The sequence below is a fragment of the Nyctereutes procyonoides genome, unplaced genomic scaffold (genome assembly GCF_905146905.1).
Source record: "Nyctereutes procyonoides isolate TBG_1078 unplaced genomic scaffold, NYPRO_anot_genome, whole genome shotgun sequence".
NCBI classification, from domain to species: domain Eukaryota; kingdom Metazoa; phylum Chordata; class Mammalia; order Carnivora; family Canidae; genus Nyctereutes; species Nyctereutes procyonoides.
Window position 1 is genome coordinate 63,276,495 of NW_026575142.1, and position 22,055 is coordinate 63,298,549.

Genomic DNA, 22,055 nt, shown 5'->3' on the forward strand with positions numbered 1-22,055 from the left:
TCTCTCTCTCTCTCTCTCTCTCTCTCTCTCTTTTTCTCTCTCTGTCTCTCATGAATAAATAAATAAAATCTTAAAAAAAAAGTTTCAAACTGATTAGATGAGACCCACATACACCATGGAGGGTGATCAGCTTTACTCAAAGTCTATTTAAATGTTAATCTCATCTAAAAAATACCTTCACAGAGACATTTAAAATATAGTTTCACCAAATATATGGGTACCATAGTCTAGCCAAGTTAACATAAAATTAACCATCACACTGACCCTCAAAGTAAGATGCTTGGAGTGGGGGTGGGTTTCTGCATTCTCAAGTATATGTTTCTATGTCATACTAGAATGACAAGTGTTACTTCTGCTTTATATTGGGTCCTCTTTTTCTCTTCTGGCAACAAAGTTTGAAGTTAGCAGAACTTTTCTAAATGTCAAAAACCCTAACAGAATAAAAAAAAAAAAAAAACGAAAACAAAATAGTAATTACCAAAGTAAAATATGGATTGTAGGCTCAATTAATGGTATTGCCAAGTATGAGTTGGCGATCAAATGTATACTCTTATGAAGACACAATTATTTAAAACAATCCAACAATTAAATATTACTTTAAATGCAATCATGTTCTAACCTATAGTAGGTTCTAGAGACATAATTATAACTGCTATTTTTACAAATTCACCTAATTTTCCTAATATGATCTGCAATATAGTGTTTGACATACAATAAATCATTTGGAAGAAAAAGCCCTTAAATTTATAATTTCATTAACTTTTATTAGTCTGAAAACCTTGAAATATCAGAAACATTAATAATCAAAATCTCCAGCACCTGGACAGGTAATCACTTGGTCACTTTTTCAGCTGTTTGCTTTACTTTAGGTACAAAATGGAAAAAGAAATGAACAAATGATCATTATCATTAGGCACTCAATGACCATGGTAGTGTGATGACATGTTGCTTGTCAAGAAAATCCTCTTCCTCCTCATCTGTGCTGCTTTCAGAAAGTGTCAGCAAAGACTGAGTTTCAGTATCTCTTTCAGGAGAGCTGGAAATACATTAAAAGATCAATACACAATATACAGAACCAGGTTTCAACTCTTCATTTATCTTCTGATCAATAGGACATGCATTGAAGTCATTGGAGGCAGGCAGATGTGAGGGGGCTGTCTCAGTCTGGGGCCATAATTTTCAACGTGCCCAATATACCAAGCCTCCTTTTAATGAGAAATTCTCGTCATTCTCCCTCTCCCAAGAAATAAAGCCACAGTGGAACCAAGGGGAGATTTTATGGTCTCTGGTTGTGTCTTTCATTGATGATTCAAACGGCACTTCAGGAACTTGCAGAGCCTCAGGGTCATCATTAAGAACATTCATCATTACATTGGCTGTTTAATAGAATCCCAATGAATAGACTGCCAGATAAATCACCTCTTTTGTGTACAGTAAATTAGGACGATGTGGATAGCCAGTCAAGATATGCCAAAGCCAAAATTAATCACAGCAATTATTTAGTTATTTTGTTACATTTTATTGGGGAAAGGAACTGCTAGAAACTCTAGCCTATAGGTGTCAGCTATAGGGAGGGAAGTGGGGCAACAGAAAGGAGTTTGTATGACTCAGATTTTTTTTGTCCAAGTTATCTAGAATTTCAGCCCATGTATGCCACCAAATAACATAAAATACTTCATCCTGTGATGGATATTTTTTGGGAACCTTTTAAATGCCCAACAGAGGCTAAATCAGCTGTTCCTAAGCTCTGATCTGTGGACTGGGGCAGATCTGACTGAGATAAAAATTTTCACTGGTCTAAGAAGAGAAAATAAGGGCAAGGTAATGACTTTTTCATGACTTTTTTTAATTTTAAAGAACTGTGCTTTATTCTGTTTGTTCCTTTATATTTTTAGTATTAAATGTCCTTTCTTTCATGAAATAATGCCAAGGGTATACCTTAAGTTTAGTTACTTTAAGAAAGCTTTTTAGGGAAAAAAAAATAGCAATTTTATATTGATCCCTCTTTTAAAAAATGTAAGTGGTGTTAGAAATGCAAAAATCCAAGGACCACAGCTAAACGATTTTGTCCTTTAGAAAGACAGACTAATGGACTCTTGATTCCCTTTCACTGCAATATCAGACTTCAAACCAATCAAAGGAATTTACAATTCAAGGAACTTTTATTTTACATTTATCTTGATCCTTCTGGAAAAATCCCTCATCCTTTTTTAAAGAGATTCCAGCATGTCAATAATAGATCAACATGATGAACTACTTTCTGAAGCATTTATTAGTATAACCTGTGCTCTCTATAGACTGATCATCCCTAAATGTTTTTCACATGAGGAAAAGAATGAAATGATACAATTTAAAATATGCTATTATTAACAATCTTGACTCGATTTTAAGAAAGAATCTTCTCAATACTCTATTCTAAAAACCTTATTCACATTAAGATTCTATTAGTGCGAAGTATTGAAATTTATTAAGTTAATTAATGCAAGTAAAGCAACTGTCTTTCAGTATAAGAAGAAAGGCTGAATGATTATAAAATTCCAAATATCTTTTCTTTTTGCTGACACACATTGTGGAGCAGAGAATTATCGCTTCACATTCAAGTAACCACTTCATATGACTTTTACTAAGTCCTGGTAGTAGGTCAACAAAAGACCTAGACATTTTATAAAGAATGGCCATGTAAAGTGCACACATAAGGACACTCTTTCTTTATACAGTAAAGATAACTATTTGGGGCTCGTCAAAAATTTCACTATGCACTATATTTACATATGGATATGGGCTGCAGGCTTAACCTACCTCCATTCCTCAACTGCGCAGGGGCCTCTTGCACTTGAGGTCTTACGGAAATGTAGTGTAGTCTGACTTATGTTCAACGAATGGTTGTTGAAGGCTGGTAATTCTTCTGAGGTTAGGCTGTAAAGCTTTTCTGAAGGATCTGAAACATTTTATTTCATGCACTGTCAACACATAAATTCAAGACACAAATGCACAGTATATGGTGCTGAAAGTTTACCCAGCATAAACTATAAGCAGTACAAGGAAGGTCAGCACAGATTTCTAATCATCTCAATTTTCTAGAATTTGTGGGGTGGGCAGAGTACGAAGTAATTTTGATCTGAGCTTCTGAATTAGGCTTGGGTATCAAGTTACTTTCATCATATTGATTTGGTTTTTAGCAAATTCTCCGAATCTTTTCAGCTTTATGAAGATATGACTGACATGTAACACTGCATGAGTTTAAGATGTACAATATATTGATTGGAACACTTATATATTGCAAAATGGTTACCACCATAGTGTTAGTTAACAAACACCTCCATCATGCTATATAATTAGCTTTTTTTGTTTGTGGTGAGAACATTTAAAATCTACTTTCTTAGCAACCTTCAAGTATATATATTGTTAACTATAATCACCATGGTGTACATTACATTCCAGAATTTATTCATCTTCTAGCGGGAAGACTATACACTTTGATCAATATTTCCCCATTTCCCCCATCCCCTAGCCGATGATAAACACTATTCTAGTCTCTGTCTCTATGAGTTTGGCTTTTTTTAGATTCCACATATAAATGTTATTACACAGAATTTGTCTTTCTCTGACTTATTTCACCTAACCATATTGGTTTTTAAATATATATTATAATTAAGGTGTTGATTGTCTTGAGAATTTACAAAATTGCAAAGAAAATCATGGGACCCTCTTCAAAGCTAGAATATTATGGAACTCTTCCATTTGCCTGAATGTTAAATAATTTATTGTTTACTTTTATATTCTAAGGAATAAAAGCTTTACCCCTGAACAGTCTAAGGCAAAGGTGAGTTTTGGCAAAACTACCATTTCTTTTTCTGCTTCCTTGCCTTGTTTGGGTAAATAATAACCATTTTTATGTGAAAGGGGAGAAGCCTTCAATCTTTTACATGAAGCTGGCCTATGATTTAGCTCAGGTAAGGACAAATAGTGCAAGTTAAATGAGCAAATGGGCAAGTAAGCATATTTTATATAAACTACCAAAAAGTCAAGTACAGAAATAAATATGATTACTATATTAGACCATAATGCCTTCTTTTCATCTTTGATAAAGTTGTAAGGGCCATCTAACTTATACCTAAGGTTATGTTAGGATGACTTTTAAAACTTATAAAACAGTTAAAATTACTGGGTGTTATTCTTCCCTTTACTCTTATGAAAATGCCAAGCAAATACCTTCTTAATCAGAAGGACCACACACCAAACTATGTGTATTATACATTTGACTGAGAGGGGAATGATAATAATAATTGTTATTATTATAATAATTATTCCTTGGTAGATAGTACGTACTTGAAGTTTTTGAGCAAGCAGAGATTCCCCTGCTGGAAGAAACTTCAGATTATTCCTGCTGCAAGACAGACCTCAATACATTTACAACTGGAAATATCCTTAAAATTTTTTAGACCAGTGACTTTCAAATTATGATACATGGTGTATCATAGATTCAGTAGGTTTGGGGATGAGGCTTCCGCTCCCACCACCCCAAAGAAATCAAGACAGCTTTCACTTGGTCTCATATAAATTTGGGGCTCTGTATAAGACTAATTTTGAGAAAAATAAAAAATTATTCAGCTAGAATTTTTGTGGCATCCCCAGTTGTTGGAGATTGGGAAATTGTGGGTCCCCAAGGGATTGGTAACTTGGAATTCACACAACCAGAATAAAAGAACTAGGAGTAGCCCTAAGCTCTTTAGCTCACCAATATCATCAATCACTATGTTCCAGTATCTGATTCTTTAGCCGAGGCTTTTATTTTCTTTTGTCTTTTTCCACAAGGTAAAAAAAAAAAAAAAAGAACAACAACAAAAAAAAAACAGGTATGCACAACACCTTGCCCAATGATAGGGAGTGTTACCCATGAGAAAGCAATCAATTCAGGATTTGGAATTGATAAAACTACAGTACTAAAACCTAACAGTGACTCTTAGATCTAAAGATACCACCAGGAGAGGTGTTTAATCTCTGCCAGGTATTTGAGTCTCAACTGAATGCACACAGAGCTAATTCAGATGGTGCATAAAGAATGGGCCTATTTGTGTATAATTGTTCATTCTCAAAATTATATTTCTCAATACCCTATGAAGTTAGTAAAGGCAAAGGGGACATCATTTGATTTTCAAGGCAGAGGAAAATAAAACTGCTAATGAAAACACTATTATGGGTTTGTGTTAAACCTAAAAGATCAATTGTACAAAAACCCAAGTTTTTCTAATAGAAGACCAGGGAAGACAGGATTGACATTTATATTGGAAATTCAGCTCTTATAAATTTACTTTATACTTGTCAAGAAAGTGGACTATTAGGAATGGATTGAAGTTAAACCTTTTCTATCCCTGGAGTAATAGTGTATGTTCTCTGATCATTGAAGAATTTCTTAAAGGCAATAATAAAGAATGGCAAAGGGGGAAAATTGACTAGATATGAAGTTTTAAGGTATATTTCTAAAACTCAAAACATTTAAAAATATATATATTATATATAATATATATATGACTTTATTCTACAGGGAAATAAATATTTAGATGAGTAAAAGAAATGAAGGAAAGAAGAAAGGTAGAGCCAAAAAGACTAGTTAAAAACTTCAAAGAATGAACACAAAACAGGTTACTTTCCTATAAGGAACCCAACCACCACCAATAACAACATCTAAAGAACTATCTAAAAAAACAAAAACAAAAACAAAAACAAAAAAACCCTAAAACTAAAAAAAAAAAAAACTAAAAAAAAGAACTATCTAGCAGAGCTACAGATGACGTCACAATGTTTAGAGGGTGTGACAAAAAGGACACTCGCCAGTAACCTGTGAGCCCCACCCTTCCAACCCTTCAGACTTTTGTTTTGTTTTCTTCTTCCACCATTCATCCCTGCTGTCATTGTGTCTTGCTTTGTCTATCCCTCCATGCCTTCTTTCCTTTACCTTCACTCTGTCCACAACCCTTTGTCTCTTAAGCGGTCACAATATTGATTAGAAGTAAGGGTTTCACATTATATAAGTGGCACTGTGGTAGGGTGGTGAGACAAAGGAGTGGGGCAGACTTGCCTGGGTTTGTTCCTGGGCTCTTCTGGGCACCCAGAGAAAACCCTGGTCAGTTAGTACATCATCTAGAGACTCAGTTACTATATCTACAAAGGGGAGATAGAAAATTGTACCTGCTTCATTTACCTCATAGAATAGTTATGAAGATCAAATGAAGCAACGTTGCATATAAAAACAAGTAGTGATTATTATTACTCATTGAATGGCTTCATATTCCTTAGAATTTTTTTAAATGCATTGACTTTCACTTATACATGGCACTCCATTTTTTTGTTTGTTTGTTTGTTTGTTTTTCCCTGAAATTGAAAGGTGATTTAAAGCAAAAAGACTGCCATTCCAGGGCAGCCCCGGTGTCCCAGCGGTTTACCACTGCCTTCAGCCCGGGGCATGATCCTGGAATCCTGGGATCCAGTCCCACATCAGGCTCCCTGCATGGAGCCTGCTTCTCCTTCTGCCTGTCTCTCTCTCTCTCTCTCTCTCTCTCTCTCTCTCTCTCTGTGTGTGTGTCTCTCATGAATAAATAAATGAAATCTTAAAAAAAAAAAGGACTCCCATTCCAGCACATCTTAACCTGTCTTACAAGGGTTATTTACTTAATTTGCTAACTATAAATCCTGAATTAACCCTCTTAGAGTTTAACATCTTACTTGATGGTCAGCCTATGAACAGAGGCCCCAATTACTCACTGCCTTACTATTTTATTTCACCAATAATAAAGCTACCTCTGCTAGTATTAGGTAATTTTTATTCATTCTTGTTTAAGAAAAAGTACCTTTCTCTCTTTAATTACTTGGCTCAGGTAACTACCAATGGACTTCTACAAACGTAGATTGCCATGGGAATTTAAGTCTTAAACCACAAGTCAGAATGAATTTGAATAAATCAATCATTTTTAACTAATGAAAGTATGAATGCTTTAACATGCATTATTATTGATACTTTCTCATAATGCATATCTTCTGGTATTTCTCAAATTTCTGCAGGCTAGAACAATATTCAAAAGTTGACAAAGTGACTTGGTAAGTAAGTTATACTGCCATGTTGAGCCCATTAAGGAAGTGACTATAGCATCATTTACAAAGATATTTGCTGAGGAAATATATGGCAAGAACTATAACTAACTATACCCTCAAAGAGGCCCAGAAGAAAACACGGTTTTATAATAGAGACAGCTTTTAGATGTTTTTGACCAAAAATTAGATTTATCCAGAGAACCTTACCTTATTGTATGTGGAAAGTACCACTCACTGGTTCTTTACATAAGAGATTTTTTTTTTCAGGGCTTACTATGTGCTAGACAATTAATTCTTGAGAGAGAGAGAAAGAGAGAAAAAGAATATGTGTGTGGAGAGAAAGAAATTTTCATAAATATATTTAATATGTAATCAAATTCAATCATTGAACAATTTTATGATAGGGCCTATTATTACTCATCCTTTATACAGAGAAACTGATGAAAAATCAGATTAAGAAAGTAATTTGCCTAATGTCATGAAGCTAGTAAGTAGTGGTTTCAAATTTCAAAATCAGGCTCCTGGCCCCAGAACCTGGCTCCCAACCACCCTGCTTTGCTGCCCCCTATCTCTTGATTCAGCAGAAAGTGGTGTCTGCAACCTGCACACCCATTCCCTGCCCTGTCCATGCACCTGGGTGCCCTGCCTGCCTGCCTCTGAAAAGGCTCTAATATCAGCCACAGCAATCTGAATGAGAGGGGAAAACACTTCACTTAATGCAGTTATTTTGTCTTTTCTGCTCCCAGTTCCTTGGTACAGTTGTTTCCCATAGAACTTAGAGGAAGTGGATGTACCCTAGAGCTAATGGAAAACAAGTCGGGTTTGCTGTTCTCAAAAATTTAGCTTTCACAGGGATGTGAACACATTTACATTTGTATAAGAGTCAAATTGTGTAGCTGTGCTTCTGTGGAACCAAACCTCATGCGGAGTTTTTCCAGGCTGCACCATGAGTAGTGAAATGTGGGTGGAATTTTTCTGCCCATTGATGCTAAACAGAATACAAAAGTCTTGTACAGAAACAGTGAGTTTTCTAGAATAGCGGCTGATTACACCACAGCATCTGTCACCTCACACTGACTGTTGGGTTGATTCAGCTGATGTGCTACCCTCTTCCTTCTTCAGCTCCAGGTGAATGTCTCTAAAGCTGTGCACTCATCCAAAGCCAATCTTCCCAAATAGAAAGAGAGCTATTCATGGGTCAAGTGTGTGTAAGTGATTTCGTTCTGCTCCTGGACCATCAGAAAAGCCCTGGCGGTTCATAGGCTACACAGTATGTGCTTGCTTTTGTATACGGAAAGTTACATATTCTAGTGAAAATACTGGTGTTGGCATATGAGAAGATGAGTGGCCTGGGGAAAGTGAAGTACGTAAGTACAAAAGTGATAAAGGAAATAGGAAAGCTAAGTGGTTAGAAACAACCACAAGAGACTACTGCTTATTAAGGGCTGTGTTTCATTTATAGATAATGGAATTTACCAGTTTATCAATATAAGAAACCTTTCATTTTCTGATTAAAAACTGTGTGGTTATCCTTTTTAGATCCAGTTCAAGTCCGTCATGCTTCATTTTGGAATTGGTCTTTAAGTGAGAATTACCTCCAAGGAGAGTTACATTTGATTTTTAATATTTTAGAGTAAGGCAAATGGACGATGGATATAGATGAATCATAGACTCTCATTCTCCAACCCATGATGAAATGAATAGAAAAAGAAGAAAAATTAAAGTAAAATCAAATCACAAAAGGGATCAAACAAAGAAAGGGATACAAGTGCACACAATAAACTTTGACAAAGGGCAACCGAAGAAATAAACAGAAGATTCATTGAGGTGTAGCTGTGTGCTACCACTGCTCACTCACGTCCCTCCTCACCTAATATCCACACCAAACTAGTAACTGGAAAATGAGAGTCATCTAAATCTCACCAATACCACACCAATTTGGAGAAAAGCAGGGGAGGGGGAAGTAAGAATAAATTATTTGAAATATTTTTAAAGCCTGTAAGTACCCACTATAAGACCTTAGCAGATGAAAGAAAATTACAAAACTGCAGGTGTCCCCATAGGGACAGACAGATTTGAAACCAGGTACAATGAAGTTTAATATAATCAGGAAGACTCGAGAGGCCAGGCCCTTCCACAAAGGAGGATGAGTTCCCCAGTCCTTCAACTATCCTCTCCTGCCTCTGTGCTGGCAAGATACAGAAAACAATGCAAAAACCAATCCACAAATAGTAGCTCCAAAGAGAAGATTGTCATATCACAGGTGCACAGGTGCATTTTAGGGAAAATGGAGTTTCACTAAGATCAGAAAAGACAAAGCATGTGAGCAAAGCTACCCACAGTGAGCATGAACGAGGAAGACACAAAGAAAAGACTATCTATGCAAACTTGAATCCAAGAATCCATAACATGCAAAGAATAATTAAATAAAAGATATATCTAGTTAGTAGAAAACAGATCAAGATCATAAGAAAATTCCCCATGAGTCCTTTGACTACTAAAAAAAAATAATGAAAACGACATTTTAAAAGAGTGTACCACTGTGAGAAGCCAGCCCAACATGGTGGTATAGAAGATTCTGAACTCACCTCCTCCCATGGACACACTTAATCTACACCTACATACAGAGCAATTCCTTCTGAAGAACAACTAAGGGCTGAATGAATGGCTTTTGCACAATAAAGGAGAAAGCACACAAGGAAGGGTAAGAGATGGAGACACAGTAATGAAGGAAATCCCATCCCCAGAGTGGCAACCTGCAGTGGAGAGGCATATATCACTGAGGGGCCCATGCACAGACTCTTTCATCCTAGGATACAAAGAAAAAATAGTGATTTAAAGGGAAATTGGACTGTAAGTAAAGGAAACCTATTAACTAACCATAGAGCATCTGAAAAGTGGTAGGAACTACTAGAAATCACTCTGGGGGCAGCCTGGGTGGCTCAGCAGTTTAGCACCTGCCTCCAGCCCAGGGCGTGATCCTGGAGACCCAGGATCAAGTCCCACATCAGCCTCCCTGCATGGAGCCTGTTTCTCCCTCTGCCTGTGTCTCTGCCTCTCTCTCTCTCTCTCATAAATAAATAAAATCTTAAAAAAAAAAAAAGAAATCACTCTGGGGTTGGAAACACTAACAAATGCCACTTTTTAATGTTCTTCCTCCACCTTGATAGCACAGACGAAAGCAGAAACCAGGTACTATAGTTGGCCCGCTAGGGCTGACCCAACAAGCCCCAGGCCCTAGCTTAGAATAGCTCTATCCATTTCTTCAAGACAACCCCACCATGGTACACCCTGGGCCAATCCCACTCATGGGTACAGAAGTAATGCACCTCAACATAAAAAGACCATATATGACAAATGTAAAGCTAATATTATACTCAATTATGAAAAGCTGAAAACCTTTCCTCTAAGATCAGGGATAAGACAGGGATGCATACTTTCACCACTTTTATTGAACTTCCATGTTTTGTTCAATACATTCAATATCAGAAGTCCTAGCCATAGCAATTAGGCAAGAAAAAGGCAAAAAAAAAATGGCACCAAAATTGGAACGAAAGAAGTAAAATCATCAGTATTTGCAGAAGGCATAACATTGTATACAGGAAAACCAAGACTCCACCAGAAAACTGTAAGAACTAATAAATTGATTCAGTAAAGTCACAGGATACAAAATTAACATACAGAAATCAGTTGCATTTCTATACACTACTAATAAGGTATCACAAAGAGAAATCAAGAAAACAGTCCAATTTACAACTGCATCAAAAAGAATAAAATATCTAGAAATAAATTTAAGGAGGTGAAAGACCTATACTCTAGAAACTATAAAATACTGATGTAAGAAATAGAAAACAACATAAATAAATGGAAATATACAATGCACTCCTGGATTGGAAGAATAACTATTGTTATCATGTCCATTCTTCCCAAAGCAATCCAAAGATTCATTGCAAATTCCAACTAATACCAATGGCATAGTTTACAAAGCCAGACCAAAGAATCCTAAAATTTGTATGGAACCAGAAAAGATCCCAGAGAGTCTCTTCAATAAATGGTGCTGGGAAAACTGACAGCTACATACAGAAGAATGAAATTATACCACTGTCTTATACCAGAAATAAAAATGAGAGACTCCTAAGTCTGAGAAACGAACTAGGGGTGGTGGAAGGGGAGGTGGGCAGGGGGTGGGGGGTGACTGGGTGATGGGCACTGAGGGGGGCACCTGATGGGATGAGCACTGGGTGTTATTCTATATGTTGGCAAATTGAACACCAATAAAAAATAAATTTATTAAAAAAAATAAAATAAACCAGATCTTAAGAAATAAAAAATATCTTTAAAAAAATAAGTTCAAAATGGGTTAAAGACCTGAGTATCCACCAATATATGAATGGATAAAGATGTGAGATATACGGACACATAGAGACACACACACACACACACACACACATCAGAATATTACTGAGCCATTAAAAAAAAAGAATGAAATCTTGCCATTTGTAATAACATGGATGGACCTAGAGAATATTATGCTGAGTGAAATAAGTGAGCGAAAAACAATACAGTATAATTTCACTTATATGTGGAATCTTAAAAAATGAACAAATAAACACATAAAACAGAAACAGTTTCATAGATATAGGAAACAAACTGTTGGTTACCAGAGTGGAAAGGAGTGGGGGGGGGTAATGAGCAAAACAGGTGAAGGGGATTAAGAGATACAAACTTCCAGTTATAAAATAAATAAGTCATGGGGATATAATGTACTGCATAAGGGATGTAGTCAATAATATTGTGATAACTGTGTGTGGTGACACATGGTAAGTAAACTTACCATGGGGATTATTTCATAACGTATAAACATACTAATCACTCTTACATAACCTAAAATTAATAGGATATCACATGTCAATTATACTTCAATGAAAAAATAAAGAGTAAAAACTAATCTCAAAGATCAAACAATCGCATGTCAGACATGAAATTTTTTTTCAATGGTCACCTGTTCTTGGATTGGATTCTGTACCAAAAAAAAAAAATCCCAATTACAATAACACTTTTGAGACAAATTTTAAAAATTAGATATGCACTGTAGATTAGAGAATCCCATTGTATCAATGTTAAATTCCCTGATTTCGATTACTGTATTATGATCCTTGAGAGAATGGCCTTGTTCCTGGGTAATACACACTGAACTATTTTTTTTATCAAGAGTCATAATGTTTATAACTTCCTCTCAAATGGTTCACAAGAAGAACAGTGCGTGCGTGTGTGCGTGTGTGTGTGTGTGTGTGTGTGTGTGTGTGTGTGTGTGTATTAATATCCCAGCAGGGAAAAGACTAACAGGTAGTGAACTGGGCAAAGAGTATACAGGAGTTCCTTGTACTTTCTTACATTCTTGTAAATTTTCTATAAATTTGAAATATAGCAAAGTAAAAATTTACCCCCCCAAAATCAAAGCAATATGTTTAGAGAGCTAATTTATTAATTCAATCAATTATTTATGAAATCAATCAATAAAGAATGGACTATAACTATAGCTGGAAATTAAACTTACAACACAGAACACAAGCTTAAGAAAGAGTAGCAAATGCAAAGGAAAATAAAATCTGGTCAAAATAGTTGAAGAAAATATAAGTAAATACATTGTACAAAGAAGATCCAACATAGACAAAATAGGTTTGTCAGCAGGAGAAAGCCAAATGGAACAGAAAAGCAATTCAAACATACAACAGCAGAAAATTTCTCTGAAAATAAGGAGCAATTTGTTCTAGACAGAAAGAAAGCCGTGCACTTTAAGAAATGCTGAATTATTGATATTGAAACGCATTCCTGGTCCCGTTATTGAATTTCAAAGATTATGAAAAAAAATTCTTCAAATATCTAGTCAGGAAAGAAGCCTGTCACATGCAAGAGAGAGTGAAGTAAAAAAAAAATTAAAAAAATAAATCATGGTGACCTCAGACTACTTTATTTATATCCGACCCAAAAAAGCAAAGAATCAGTATGTACAAGGCTTACAGGTAGAATGACCCCAGGAAATTACCCTCATCTGATTTGCCTTTGAAATATAAAGGAAGTATGCATTCTCAAACATGAAAGAACTCAAGCAATAGAGGCACCCATGAGCGCTACCTGGGGAGAAAACTATTTGACAATTAAATTTAACCAAGCAAAAGTTAAAAGGAAAAACTGTGCTAAAGTATTAACTAGCATCAAAACTCAGAGACAGAAGACAGTGGAGAAATCTCTACTAAGTGAAGAGGAAAAAAAAATTGTGATCCACTAAATTAATCTAGCTAACTTGCCAATCAACTATAAAGATGAAACAGGCATTCTCAAGAATTCCACAATCAGCTGGCCCCTATCAAATGCATGAACAACTTTCTGATGAAAATTAAGAGGACTGGTTCCTCTGAGGTCTGTTACTGAACCAGACCCTTGTATGTTCAAGGATACGGTTATGATTTGCTAGATTGCAACCACTGAGGTTTAGGAAAGTGAATGCATAAGTATAATTGTCCTTAAACTAGTCTGCCAACCAGCAGCATTGACATCAACTGGGTACTTGTCAGATGCACAGAATCCTGGGCCCCACCCCAGAATCTGCATTTTAACAAGATTCCCAGGGCATTTGTATACACACGTTGGAACTTGACAAATACTGCTTTGAAAGTCTAACAGCTCAATTCCCCAAAAAAGATGTTGGGCACTGGCTTACGTAAAGCTACAGAGATTAGCCACTCAGCAGGTTTGTAAAAAGGAGAAAACAATTATTTTCTTGTCCATGTGACATTCCTTATGATACATTAACTGTGTATTATGTAGGCTATGGGGGTCATCTCTGGTGTGGACATCCATATATTTTATTATTATTATTATTAATTTTCATACATTTTATAACATCCTCAGAGTGAGGTCAGAGGACATCCAAGGAAACAATTACAAAGGTTGGTGGTTAAATAAGGGAAAGGAAAGTCTTGTTTTCTTGGAGTGTGACATGAAAAATCAAGCAGAAGGCAGAGTTAACACTGTCTATAGTAAAAAAAAAAAAAAAAAATAGCATTACCTGCAAGATTTCTCAGCATATTTAATTCTTTTTCCAAACTTTCTAAAGCTTGCTGATCAGCAGTGCCATCTAAGAAAGGCTCGTTGTGGTCAGTAATATCAATATATTCAATTTCTGAAATTTCAGAAGCAGCTCTAGATAATGATCGAGCAGCTGCACTTCTTGATCGATGATGGGAGGAGACAAGGCAGCTGGAACTTTTTTTAACAGAGCTGGAAAGGGGTAAATTTGCTGTTAAAGGTCTCTGCGGCATCTGGCCTAAAATGAAAAATAAACAATTTTTAAATCAACTTATTTTAAAAAAACTGTGAATGAATGCTTAAAGATACAAAATACTAGCCCCCGAAACCTAGAGCAGTTAACGTCGTGCAACAGAGTTTAAGAGAAAGTAGATTTCAGATTATCATGCATTCTGGTTTACCACAACATTTTAATCTCAAATTACATTCCCTATACCATAAAGGACGCTTCCAGGTTATTTTTTTTCCTACATTCTACATTTCTACATTCAGAAAAAGACAAGCTAATTTTAATATTAACTAAAGTAAAACATCTGTAAACCAAGTTAATTCCAGAACAATTCAATGTCTAAACTTTTTTCCCCCAATGTCCAATCTTATAATCTATTCCCTAACCATCCCAAACTGTGTTGTGTTTCTTAAATTCTAGGATAACTGTATGGTACCACTTCCTAGTGAATTTTATTTGATGCTGTATAGCATTCTTCTATTAAAACAAATATAAAGACAAAATACTAGTATGCACAATCTTTTAGAAAAACACAGGCTTTGAAAAAATTGAGATATTTATAATTTTTCCAAATATGAGTTCACGTTCTGCTGCTTTATTAGGGCACTTCAGTGGAAAAGTTCCAGAAACATAGACCTAACTCAGGTTATTACTTTGTTATATAAAGACAGCCACAACTTTGTCTTGGCCTATTTCAAGGTTGATTTAGTTGGTTTCTTCAACATGTATGTTGTTTTCATAGTAGGAAAAAAAAATCCCTTCAAATCTTACACTAACACAAAATAACTATATCTATCTATCTATGGATACATATATCTATCTTTTGGTACTGCTCACAAGATTCTCTAATGAAGGCCAAGGAAATATTCAAAGCACAAAATTAGAAATTCATAGTGCAGGTATATTTTATTTTTTAATTTTTTAGTGCAGGTATATTTTAATATGTACTAAATTATTCTTCTGTTTTAGATAAATATATTATATTAAATATAAATAATTTATAAGATAATCTCGTATACCCTTAACACAAATTGGCTTTGTGCAAAATATTGGATACATTAAAGAAGTGCTATTTTTGATATCATGAAAATCATAATTTGAACATATGCCATTATAATATTATGCCCACCCAACTCGAAGGAAACTGTGAGATTCAGTAAAGTAACTACAGGTAGTTGTCTTGTATTAAACATTTAATGACTACTGGGTTTGTCCTTTTTTTCAACTTAAAAATCTACTTTGATTGTAACTAGTACCCTAAGAAACATCCTAATGCAGTATGTAATTATTTAAGCAATTAAAACTGACTAAGGTAAGTCCCAAAGGGCACCAGTTTTAATGAACATTTCAGAAATCAATTTTGAAAACATTTTTTGTTGGAATGAAATTATGAATAAATTAAAATAAGATTCTGACCTTTTTGTCTATGTGCACGGAGACAATTAGAAAAATTATTGACAAAAATGTGTCTATGTTTTAGGACATATAAATGTAAATATCCCTATGGATTTCTTTAATGACTTGAATTTGGAAATAATTCCCCCCTTTACCTGTAATACACAAAAGTACATCAGATATAAAATACTCAAATACATAAAAATACATAATACACGAAAAAGCAACCTTGCCATTCCTACATAGTAAGGCTGTGGTCGGAGCAGCCATCGTGGAAGCACAGGTCAAGGAGTGTAATAGAAATTCAACTGTATGAATGGAAACTTCTGTATCTATGTAGAAAATGATACCCTCCCATTTCTATTGTGCTATGTCCCAGTGAAGTAAAACTCCGAGTAATGCAGAACTCGGATTAAAATAAAACAAGTGGAAGGTGTTATGAGGAAGAACTGGACATCTGCCAACACAGGCAAATATGAGTTGAGAAAAATTTAACATAATATAGATGCCCTTCAGAAGATTCAGAAAAACAAAAACACTTGCCAAACTCTTGTGACAACATTTGGTTGCCACAGTATTAGAGGTTAATTGATCCCAACTGAGAAAAAAAAAAAAGTATACTTGGGAGTGGGGCAGATGTATGCTCAGCACACAGCAAACAGACAGACCATCTTTTTTAATTGAAAATATATGTAAAGTGTAATTTAAAGTACCTAAAACATAGAAAGAGACAGAAGATGCTTCAGTCTGGTCCTTCGTCTTATTTATTTATTTTGTTTATTTAGGTGAATATATCATTCTCTCTATAAGCTTATTAATGTAGAAGCTCATTAATGTTATTGGTGGGGTTAAGATGTGAAACACCGCTAAGACTGACACTAATGAAGAATTCCATGATCAAAGGGAGCATTTCATAATTTTTTAAAAGTCCAGTTTGTAAGATGATAAGCATAAGAAATTCCTTTTGGAGTAACTTGTGCCACTACTGACAGTGTAATCTTAGGAAATTACAGATTAGCTTTGACCATAGTTATACTCTAAAAATAACTAAAGAAATTATCCTTGGTATTAGCTAAAAAATATATGCCTTATAACTACTGAGACCATACCAGATATTGGTAAGATAAAAGAGAAGGGCGCTTTCTGCTTTATTAGTGGGCGTAGGAATGCTGACAAGGATTTGAAAGTATGAATCACTGAATAGTACTTAATACAATAGTACAATAATTTTTATTGCTGGTCTAAATAAAAACATTAGAACTGAATGAGACATCAGTAGAGCAACATGCTTTTTGCACAATGTTTCAATAACAAGTAACATCTGATCAAAGGAGCCACTATTTTATTCCTGAATAAAGGTTGCAAAACATCATTGTCTTTTGAGATTCTTGTTCTACTTTGTAAATTACTAAGCTTTTATACATAAAAAAATAAAAATGTATTTTCTAAGTGTTCTGAAGATACCTATGAACATTTTATTTAGCAGCATAGGGTTAGTAGAAAGAAGGCTAAAGTGGGAGGTACTCCACCAGATTAGAAATCACCCTGTGACCTGAGACATTCATATTCATATTTCACCTACAAAATTTAGGAGTAATTTAGGAGTTGAACAGATTAGTATCTTAAATGCCTTCCAACTCTGAGAGCTTATGAATTGAAATACTCAATCCAATTAGATTATAAAATCATTTGTCAAATTCTAAAACTCTCAGGCACTGTGTCAGGATCAGGGTACTCAAAAGTGAATGGGACATGGCCCCTTCCCTCAATGTACTCCAAACTAACCCACAGTCCTGCTCTCCTGCTTCACTCCTTTAGACATGCTTGCTAGGTGCTGACAAGATGCCAGACTATGTTCCGTCACTGAGGACACAACAAAGAAGAGGACAGGCTAGGTCCTTGCTTTCTTTCCAACCAAGTGTAGGATGAGCAGAAAATAAACAAGTAAAATAATATCATCTAGTAATAGGTTATAGGAGAGGGACAAAAATAAAGGTAAATGTGATTGGGGGGTCTCAAGAGGCTAGCACTAGGTAGAGTGGTTTCAGAAGGCCTCTACAGAGGTAGCAGCTGGGCTGAGATGGATAAATTGGAAAGAATCAATCATATGAAAAGGGTATGAAGAGGGAGAAAGAGGCTACAGACCATCCCAGGATAGATGGAAGAGCAAATTCTAAAGGTAACAAGCAAAAGAGAGTGCGTGGCCTGTGCAGTAACAAAAAAAAGAAGCCAGCATAGCTGCACTCTGGGAGAGGATGCAGTTGGGCCAGGCCAGGCCAACTCAGTACTGCTGTGTGTGATGTCTGGTAAGAAACATTTTTTTTTCTGCCTTCTATAAGAAGCTATAAAATGCTTTTAAGCAGGAGATTGATAAGATGCAATTTATGTTTTAAGTTTACAGAAAATATGATTAGTTCCCTGTGAACTATACATGATTTTATGACTCTAGAAACAATTCACTCACTATGAACAGTAGGATTTGATGGAAATCGGTTATAGAAACTTGTTTTCAGAAAAGGCAAAAAGTGAAACTGAGAGACAAATGAGAGATGATGGACAAGTGGCTTGGGCTCATCTTGGGCAATAAAGGTAGAGGTGGTCAGATTTTGGGATCAATATTCGAGCTGAGATCAGCAGGCTCCAGGGATGACTTGGCTGCGGTGGCTAAGAAAGAGGCAAGATGGATCCTGGTTTAAAGACTTACCGATGTTTGCATGGTTGTACACAGATAGGAAGACAGGGAGTGAGCAGGAGGTTGGGCAGGGGTTGGGGATGATCAATGGGCTTCCTGCTACACACACAGCTGCATTTCATAGCTATTGTGTTTTTACAGTCAGAAACTTAAAAATCCTCCTGAAGAATTCCTTTAGATATTAGCATTAGCTCAGAATATTATATTTTGGTGACTTGAGGCACAGTCAGAAAATTATTTTTATTTCAGGCTATGGCTTCTGTTCAGAAAGTCATTTCCCTCTGCCCCTAACTGGTAAATCGTATTAATTCTTTAAGACCCAGCTGAAATGTCACTTGGCTCTAACACCTTGGTGATCTACACTTTTCAATGGCAAAGCAATCACTTTACCATCTCCGTTTCTATTTTTATTTATTTATTTTTTTGAATTTTTATTTATTTATGATAGTCACACACGGGGGGGGGGCAGAGACATAGGCAGAGGGAGAAGCAGGCTCCATGCACCAGGAGCCCAACGTGGGACTCGATCCCGGGTCTCCAGGATCGCGCCTTGGGCCAAAGGCAGGTGCCAAACCACTGGGCCACCCAGGGATCCCCACCATCTCCGTTTCTAAAAAAGACTGCACATGTACCTACCTCTATTATAACTGATCACATGTGCTACTATTTTCAGTCACCAAAAGTATGTTACTCACAGTCCTTTTATAGAATGTTTACTTTATTTGGGGTAATTTATGTGTTTACGTATCTATACAGCAGTTTTCCCTAGGTATGATTTTTGGACGGTCTACAGCAGCATAACATGAAATTATTGATAAAATAAATGCAAATTCCTAGACCCTATCTCAGCTTTAATAAATAGGAATCTTAAGAGTGAAGTAGAGAAATTCCCATTACAACAGGTTTCCCACGTGAATACAGTCATACAAAGGTTTGAAAACCTTTATACCAGACTAAGCTCTTGTAATACATGGACGAGGGTTTATTTTGTATCACCAGTGTCTGGCGGTGCCTGGCCTACAGTAGATTTACTGTAGCAAGTGTTACTGGATAATAATAATGACCTAAAATAAAACTACTGGTTTTAACGATGTCAAAATTCTCTGCATAATCTCTCTAGGAAAATACTACAGTGAGATTCAACATGTCAAAAGACTTATCCTATAGACAACCTTATAATTATTTTGGTTAGAGAATGGAGTTAATGAATTTAAGTGGAGATTTTAGGGTTAACACAATTGGCACTGGATGTAGAACAGAGGTGTCTCAACCATGGCTACAAGCAGCAATCCTAACCTAAACCATTCCTCCCACAAATGGCTATGTCTGATCACAATTTGAACCAAGCGAATGACGTGAAAAATCTAGTACAAATGCACGGTTTCCTGAGAGTGTAATAAAACGATCTCTTATAAGATCGTTTAAAATATATACCATACCCTGAGCTACATTAAAAAAAAAAAAAACTTTCACTAATACAATGTTGTAAAAATAACTAAGACTTAACTCATGTTTTTGAGAAAAATATGACTAAACTTGGTTTTGGAGAAAAATGTCAGGTAACCTGTTAAAATCTGAAAAAGTTCATATTATGAAACTGCAAAAACTAATTTTCAGGTACCTAGTAAACTGCTCAGAGACAAACTAAAAAACACAGTGAGTCATCAGTACGGCACTGTGGCCTTTCAGCTGATCTTACCCATCTTCTGCTCTGTTCTACTCATTGATGGGTTCTGGACACTCTGCAGAACACCCAAGGCAACTGCATTATCAGCAAACGCACTTACGCTATGGTCTGGCATCCACTCTCCATCTCCTGAAATGGAAAAATGGTAAACTAATTTAAACCTTAAAAAGGAGAGAAATCCATGTTATTGCTTTATTTATTGTCTTACTGGATAATGTTTAGCTAGATAAGGACCACTTATAATGGTGAGGTATATATTACAAAAGACAAAAATCTCATGATTACACGTAAGAAAAGTATTAGAGTTGCATAGCATGATAAAAAGAAATAAGTAAACTCTGAATTGCAAAGATATTATGGCACACATCTGAATAAAAACAAATATTTTTTTTCAAATATATAACACAAAGTATAGTAGTTTGTACGTGAATAAACACATCTGAATACATAGGAGTCCTGAGAATATAGGTGACAGCATGACCTAACTTTCAGAAGGAAATTACAGCTATATCTCAAAAATCTCACAGATCCTGAGAATCTGAAATTTGCTTTTAAGATGGTATTTAAGAATCATCATGCGCTACTTACCAGTTAATTAAGTGATTCAAAGAATTTCTGCCACAATTTAGTAAAGGCTAAATTTCTAAATTCTAAAAATAATCTTGCCTCAGTCTCATTACAGTTATGTTCTCTCACATTCTGAGAGTGGCCTCAAATATAAATATATGGCAACTCACACAGGGTTAATAATTTCAGCTGGAGAAGAAGAAAATGACTTTATTCATTGAACAGAATTCCCCAGTATTTCCTAAAATGAGAGGATGAACTGTTTAAAAAATAAAAATGCCAGAAAATTGTTAGGTTGGTTCACAGGCCATCTGACTTTGTGTTTGAATTTACCTGCAATTGTCATCCTAGTACTGGAATAGCTGCATTCTAAGCTATGAGAAGGAAGTAAGTTGAGTCTTTCATTGTTATCAAAAACAAAGAATCTTTCAAGTCCTTGATATTGTTCAGTTATAGGCTTACTTCTGAGGGCTATTTCTTGTAACAACTAGGAAACAAAATATTCAACAAAATTAAGTTTATCTCATCAAAACAAAGCAGCACATTCATTCATTGAGCACCTATTATGTTCTTGGCACTAATTCTGCCCTCATCAAATTTAGGTTCTAATGGCGAAGACATAGACGATAACGCAACACTTATATATAGTAAGATTAGAAAAATATATAAACTGCAATTATAGTAATTAGCCAAAAGTTGCCATTGATTCGAGGAGGACGGAAGTTCACCAAACAAGAAGTTCTCCCTTCTCCCTTCTTTTATTTTCTTCCCTTCAGTGTCTTTGCATATGAGTTACTCTGGAAAACAGAGTCTCCCTTATGTGCTGTGCTTTTGAATTAGTACCTTTGCTGATACATAAACTAATTTCAAAGATGAAAACAGAATACCAAGGAGAATAAATGTGGTCATAGACAAAACCCAAGTTAACAAAATACTCATCATGAAGCAAATATACATGTAATAAATTGAGGCAAGAGCAAACTATGCGATTTGAGAAGTTCATAATGATTAGAAACTAGCAGGCCTAGGTTCGGGCTGATTTGAAGGCTAGGTTTATATCCCCACCCTCTGAATTCATTTTGCCATATGCTTTCATCCTAGGAAAGAATATTAATGGGATTAAAACATACATGAGTCTAGTAAGAAAGAACCAGATTAGAGATTCAGAAGTGAGAGCTCTAGATGGGTTTAAGACATAATCAGAGTGCTCTCAGCATTTACCAGTTCCCTAATGGATTGAATTATACCGAAATGCAGTCTGTTTCAAGGCACTAATAACACAAAAATTATTATAACTCAATTCAAAT

The 22,055-nt window shown here is 35.5% G+C and overlaps 1 protein-coding gene across 1 annotated transcript in view; it reads right to left on the reverse strand.

Annotated features, from left to right (window-relative positions):
• Positions 1 to 909: 909 nt before the first annotated feature.
• The window catches only part of ZBBX (zinc finger B-box domain containing), a 106,224-nt gene continuing 85,078 nt past the window's right edge, over positions 910 to 22,055 (reverse strand). The window contains exons 15-19 of the mRNA XM_055307772.1: positions 21,082 to 21,235; positions 20,194 to 20,310; positions 14,159 to 14,416; positions 2,800 to 2,938; positions 910 to 1,036 (exon numbers count right to left, since the gene is read on the reverse strand). Of these exons, the coding sequence (XP_055163747.1) occupies positions 910 to 1,036; positions 2,800 to 2,938; positions 14,159 to 14,416; positions 20,194 to 20,310; positions 21,082 to 21,235 (795 nt within the window). The remainder of the gene's footprint in view (positions 1,037 to 2,799; positions 2,939 to 14,158; positions 14,417 to 20,193; positions 20,311 to 21,081; positions 21,236 to 22,055) is intronic.